Source organism: Parasteatoda tepidariorum, chromosome 7 (genome assembly GCF_043381705.1).
Source record: "Parasteatoda tepidariorum isolate YZ-2023 chromosome 7, CAS_Ptep_4.0, whole genome shotgun sequence".
Lineage (NCBI taxonomy): Eukaryota > Metazoa > Arthropoda > Arachnida > Araneae > Theridiidae > Parasteatoda > Parasteatoda tepidariorum.
The window spans coordinates 14,463,346-14,470,590 of record NC_092210.1 but is presented as its reverse complement, the minus strand read 5'-3'; the positions used below and the strand labels follow the sequence as shown (position 1 = coordinate 14,470,590).

Genomic DNA, 7,245 nt, shown 5'->3' with positions numbered 1-7,245 from the left:
ATATATATGTAGTATCTAAAATACTAGCTTTATAAAATTAAAAGGATCTTTTGAGACTAAACTCAAAAAGAATTATATCTATCTGCAGATAAGCTTATCTGGTCTCTGAGAACATTAAATTTCTCTTTCACATACTTAACTTGGCTCTTCGCGTATACATTTAGTCCCGTTGAATAGCGATGAAATCTTTATTTATAAAATGAATCCACCCCGCACAATAAGAAGCCAAATTCCCATGAAAATCAAGACTATGTTGAGATATCAATTCATCTCCATCTGGTCTTCAGATGTTACAGAACGCCGGTCCTAACAAAGAAGATATAAAAAATGATCTGGATTATTTGGGTCACATGACATGAAGGAAATTATATGTAACACGTAAAAAAGTGTACACTTATCTTTTAGAAATGAAACTGTAAGCATCTATCCGGGAGCTCTGCTCCGTGTATATATAATTTGTAAATAGATTCCTTATTCTTAATCTCAATAAAAGCATATGTTGTCACCCTTATATAAAGGATATTAAAAATATTAAAATATGACTGCAAATACTACGAAATGCAATATAATGATTAATGAAAAGAAACGGCTCAAGAGTTTACGAGGAGGAAGAACGAGAACGAGCACTACATATATTTTTTTCAAAATATTTTGAAAATAATATTTAAATTTATTAATAAATTTACCAGTTATTATTATATTATAAATTGTAATATTAATTATTTAAATTTACAAGTTATTATTATATTATAATAAATTGTAATATTAATTATTTAAATTTATTAATATTATAACTAATAAACTACATTTTAAAGTTTTAAAAAGCAAACAAACGTGAAGCGAAATTACGGCATCATTTTCTATAAAAGCATGTCCCATATTTATGTAATTATTCTATTCATTGTATGTAGGTAGCTACCAGACAAGCGTGTAACCAAGTAATGAAACTAAGTTTCGAGTGCAAATAATGAATAAATTGCGTGGGAGGTGTCGTGTTCGTTCATGTGTGTGAGATAAGTTTTGTTTCATTGTTCAGAAGAAATCACATTTTCTTATTTCTCTATGACGTTTTTAGTAGAGGGTAAAAAAGCAAAATAGCTACATTTTTTTTCCAAAATATTACGGGATAATAAAATGTTGAAAATTTAGTTACTTGTTTTGTTATTTAAAAAAAAACATAACGCAATCAATTATTTTGTATGTATTCGTATTTGTATTCTAAAAATGTCCTTGTATTTGAATTAGAAAGATTTTGTTTACAATTGAATTAGAAAACATTTGCATTATTTTGAGTTAAAACAAGTTGATTGCATTTGAATTGAAACAAATTTGATTGCATTTGAATTAGAGAAATTTTTTTTTTTTTTTAGAATGTAAAGTTTGTATTTAAAAAAGAACAAGATTTGTCCTTCTGTCTTCACATTTTAATGGAAATTATTTGAATATGTTTTACCATTTACAAATTTTTCTTATTTTTTAAACAATATAGCTTAGAAATTTACGAAAGAGCACTCCATAAATTTTGTGAAGCGTATATTTTATTTTACTTCGTCGATAAAAAAAATTTAAAATTTGGTTTTTAATTTTGATATTTAATTTTTTAAAAGAAATTTAAAATTAGAATATAATAATAGAAAAGTTTTATAATTTTTTTAAAAATACTTTTAGAAAAAAGTACGGAAGACAAATTAAAAATCAATTAATTTTACTGAAAAAAAATTGAAATTTTTTAATGTCTAATCATAATGATGCCAACTACCATAAAAATTACAAACACCATATTTTTAAAGTTTTAAATGTTTCTAAAGATACAGTATCAAAAATTTGTGAACTAATTTTGTTGATTTGAATAAAATTCACTAAAATTTCGAGACTGTGTACGTTAAAAAGTATTAAAATTGTGCCCCGGGCTCCTTTAACTGAAAACATTTTTTATGACACGATTCTGCTGTTTTCAGTTTTTTAAATTTTTTTTTATATTTGTAAATCATGGGTCCAAGCGATTCTATTTTAAGTATTATTATATTTCATTCTATAGACTTACTGATATGTTGGCATGCAGCAAGTATTTTTTATCTTCCTATGTGAGAGATCATATATACATAAATCTAGAACCGGTTCTCTAAGACAGAAAATCTGTGTATTAAAAACTGGTAAATGAGACTGAAAAGATGAATGCTCTCACTTTACGAACGACGAATACTAAATGTCTTGAAATGAATGACCTTTGCATCAATCATATAACATTGTGACGTCAGAGACTATTTGGCGCAAAGCGCAACTTTAAAAAAAATGTTTTTTTAATTTAAAAATAATAATAATGTGATTTTCGATATGATAGGTTTTATCAATGAGTTAATCTGTGAACCATTTAATGCAATAATTTGCACAAATTAAGCTAGTAACTCCAGTTATGTACGAAAAAATAAAATAAATAATTAAACTAATAAAATGAACAAATAAAATTAATTACTAAAATTAAATGAATTACTAAAACTAAATAAATTACTAAAACTAAATAAATTACTAAAACTAAATAAATAACTAAAACTAAATAAATAACTAAAACTAAATAAATAAGATTAAATGAATAAATATTAAATCGAAATTTCGATTCTGAATTTACGAACCACTAACTGAAAACTCGTACTCTTCTTTTATTTATAAGTGGATTCGCCAATAATTAGTCCACTCACTAATAATTGAATAGCCTATTCTGATTAAACGTTGATTAATTGATTATTTTTTAATTCACTTCCTCCCCCCCATTTTTTCCTTCCGTTCATTTGCAGTCGCATGTAATTCACTGTAACTAAGAGACTCCGCCCCCTGCTTGCTTACGCTCGACAACCCTCGGTACTTCTTTCTAAGTTTCCTTCAGATCGCTTCGCTCACTCATTGGGTACGTTGCTCCTGTCTATTTTTGTGTAGTTTTGTGAATACTTAAGTTTAGAATAAATATTTAACAAAACTTTCCTCTGTACAAAATTCTAAATATATGTTTGAAATAATAAATAATAATTAAACATAATTTTTTTTGCGTGGAATTTTCTTTGGATAAACGTATTTAATAATTGTAAGCAAAACTTATATTCAATTCGCTTAAAAAGTTCTCGAATGGCAAAATTCGAAAAAAGTAAAACTTTGGATCTCTCTAATGAACAAACTATCAAGACCATTTTTCTTAAATTGCGACTGCTGCCTATGTTTTTGACGTCAAAAATCATAATCCATCATAAAAAACGTATGTTTATTCAGAGAAAGTACGCTTTTGTGTCTAATTTCGTAACTTAAACATTGTCGGCACTAAATTAGCTTATTTGAAGTCACCTTTTCAAAACATTAAGGCAAGCTTGTAGTACGTGAAAATCCAATTATTAGAACAAAGGTTATTCAGAGAGTAACGTTTAATTATTTATTTTTTGCGCAGTGTACATACACAACAGTAAATTTTAAGTTATTTTGATGATGCAATACGAATTAAATTGAACTAAAGGATATCACTTTGGAAATACTTGAATTGAAGCTTTATGGTAATGGGAAATTCAAGTCGAACGGGAAATAATCAGATATTGATGTTCTTTTTTAGTAGATTTTATTTAGTAGGTGTCTTTTTCATTAGATGTTGCTTTGTGTTTAATGCTTATGACTGCGCAGTTGCTTGATATTTCAGTACTCTGCTGTTAATGCGAAAAAATAAACTGCATAACTTTTTCAGCTGCATACGCATTTGTGTTTTACATAGTATAGATATCTACCATTGCAACACTTATCTGAAATATGTTTTTAAATTAAAACTATAAATTCTTAAGAATATCTAAGAAAAATAAATAAAATGAATGAACAAATGAATAAACAAATGAATGATAAAATAAATGAACAAATGAATAAACAAATGAATGATAAAATAAATGAACAAATGAATGAACAAATGAATGATTAAATAAATGAACAAATACGAACAAAAATAAATAAATAAGTAAAAGACTTGGTATAAAAGGCGAAATAAAAATTATGAATGGTAGTCATAGCAATGAAAAGACTTTTGCTATTGAATAAAATTTGCCTTTAAAGTAAAAATTCTTTACTTTCAAGCGAACAAATTTGCAAAGTTAAAAAACGTTAGATCTTAAAATATTGATGCTTGATCTTGGCATTTCACAATTAATTTGCTGTTAAAATTAACCTTCTAGGTTTGGTTCTATTTTACTTAGTAGTATTTTTTTTAACTTTCTAATTTATTTTGTTAGCATAGGTAATTTTTATAAAACAAAAATTTTGCAACATTATAATTAAAACCTCTAGGATCATATTAAAAACAAGTTATTATTCTATAATTCAATTTTGTTTCTTTTTCAGGCAGGTAGGAAAAAAAATAGAAATGAATTACACACTATTACTGTGTGTAATATGTATGATACTGTGTGTGTCTTTTGCCCAAGATTCTCCATCTCAAGAGTAAGTTCATGTTATAAATTTATAGAAATATTTATAAAATAGAGAGTTATAGTTATTAAATTTGTAAAAGAAATTTACTTTAATTTTAATCACATTTATTGGTTCTGTCATTTTATACTTGTATTTTTTAGTATTAGTCAATTCAAAAATTGCATTTTTATAACGAAAAATCAATAATTTCAAATGTACATAAATATTTATAGTATTTTGCAAATATTTTTTTAGATTTATTGCATTTTAATCAAGGTTATGAATCCGTTATGCGTCATGTCCTTGATGATAATCTTAATAGCAAAAAAATTAATTTAACCACAAATATAAAATGTATATTCGTGATTTTTATACTATGGAGGAGGCAATATTGGTTTTATGATATAATTTTAAATTTAAACTCATTTTTATTTCGGTATTTAAATTTAAAATTTAGTTATGCATTATCCCTAGAATGGATTTAAAATCGCTTCATAATTTTAAAAAAAAATAAAAATAATAATCATTGAAATCAATGGTTTGGAATTGCTACCTTTTCAATGTTGTTGGTGTTTCTAATAGCACTTGCCAAATACCAGCAAGCCTGCGTGGTGAAACCAAAGGAATTTAAGGCACAGGCTGTGTTTCTTGTTTTTCAGTGGCGCCATTTATAGCCAAAAATACGACTTCAGTCACACACACAACACAGTCAATTCTATAAGGTGGATCCATATATTCATTCATTTACAGATCGTAATTTTGACCTGAACCTTAGAAAGATCAATTTCAATTCAGAGGGCAATGATTTGATTAAGGGTTAATTTATTTTCATGTTTTGATAAATATGTGTTTAAAATGTAAGGTTAAAAAATTAGGTCATAAAATTATATTTACTGTGTTAGCTACTAAATTACCTCCATTTTATTTCAATATCTAAACTTTTTGCATGACATTAAACGTTTTTGGCATAATGCTTTGGATTAATCGAAACAGGAGGTTTTCCTATCTGAATCTATGTTTTGACCTTTTTTGTTCGAAATCTAATTTATGTTAACTTTCATATTAAAGGTCCGAAAAGTGAGCATTTTAAATACCTCATTCTTTTTGAATTGAATGAAGGTTCTGAGGTCTCAAAAGCTGCCTGTGAAATTTGTGCCCCGTAAGGAGAGGATGTGCCGTAGCTAAAAGAGCCACTCATGATCAGTATGCCAAGTTTACAAAATGTAAATTTTGACCTCAAACACGCACTTTATTTTTATTGTATATATTAGTTCGAGGAAGGATGGTTAAAGCAACTTCCTGAAAATGGAATGTTTCCACTCTTTAAACACGCTGGGAATTTAATTGCCAACCTTTAAAATTTATGGAAAATATTAGAATACTGAACAAAAAATTTGCCATTTTTGTTTCTGACAAACGATTTAGGGTGTCCCGTAAGCGAATTGACAAAACATACCGTAGATTGCAAAGGGTTGGCGAAAATTTCTATTGGCGTTAAAGGAGCGTTCTCGCAAATCGCCAAACAGCTGTGTGCTTATGATTTTGTTTTGTTTTCGGTATCGCATAACATTCAACAAGTTAGATATGGATGCGACATTTCAATTAAGCGGGTCTTAATTTGATTCTTCTGCATCAAATAAAATATAAAGCGTATTTTTTTGTTATAGCGCCGACATAATCGTTTGTATCTGTTGACCAAATTGTGTTTATTAGCGTTTTTCAAAAGGTCGTAATAGAACTAAGATAGAAAAATTACACATTATTACTTATTCTATAGTTTCATAACTTTCATTAAATGTATTTCGAGTAGTGAAATTCTTTTCCTACTCATCCACTAATTCGAATTAATAATTTCACAATAACCTTTAATCCTTAATAATGAAATGATTATTATAATAAAGTTTGTTTACTTAAAATATTTAAAAAAAAGTTTTTTATTGTTTAGCAGAGACTTAGTTTCCAATTCTATATTCATTAATTAAACTTAATGGCTCTGCTCGATAACCATTTACAATTTTTTCAAAATTTTACTTAATTTTCTGTTATTATGAAATTCTTTAAATATTTTTCGACGTAGAGATTATTTAGCAATAATGCGAAAAGCTGAAATTTATAAATGTATAATACTTATAAATGTTTAAGAGAATTTTTAGCAGCTATTTTGTACTAATTATTTTAATTGAAATGTTCATTATACGCAGTTTTATAATAATAATCGTAAAATTCATATGAACAATTGAGTATTACATTTTAAAATGCAAGTATCTTACTATATATAAAATTCTAATGATGGTGTCGCAGTTTTCCATTGTTGTTCGTGCATTTTTATTGGCCAGAAAACCACGTGGTAGGATCCAGTTTTCCCTCATTCATTTCCATATTGTTTAGGTTGTCATCAGCACAAAATTAACAATAGTCGTAAAGGTATTGTTTTTCTTTGAATATTTTTGTATCCCTAATTTAAACTTATTTTCCAGTACTGCTACTATTAGCGAGAGTATTAAATTATGTTTGTGAACTCATCAAATTTGTTTGAACAATACAATGCTATAAGAATATAAATGTTATTTTAAAAAATGATTACTTCGAAAATTCACTTCCGTTCACCAAGAGATCTAATATTTGGGTAAAGTAATATTTGAGAGTAATATTTAGACGTGGGAAGTAGAGGCACAAGAGTAAGTAAACAGAATTCCTTTTAGTACATATATGTTAAGTGAATAATTTTAAATTTAATAGAAAAATTGTTTTCTGCCAAGAAAAGACAATTATTGCGAAGCAATATTGCAAAGCAATAATCGGGGTTGGTGAGCGGCA

The 7,245-nt window shown here is 26.8% G+C and overlaps 1 protein-coding gene across 4 annotated transcripts in view; it reads left to right on the top strand.

The window, feature by feature from the left end:
• Positions 1-7,245, top strand: part of LOC107450327 (murinoglobulin-1) — a 97,782-nt gene that overhangs the window by 21,200 nt on the left and 69,337 nt on the right. For all 4 annotated transcript variants that reach the window (XM_043047095.2, XM_043047094.2, XM_043047093.2 and 1 more), the window contains exon 2: positions 4,360-4,458. In XM_043047095.2, the coding sequence (XP_042903029.1) occupies positions 4,382-4,458 (77 nt within the window). In that variant the 5' untranslated portion in view covers positions 4,360-4,381. The remainder of the gene's footprint in view (positions 1-4,359; positions 4,459-7,245) is intronic.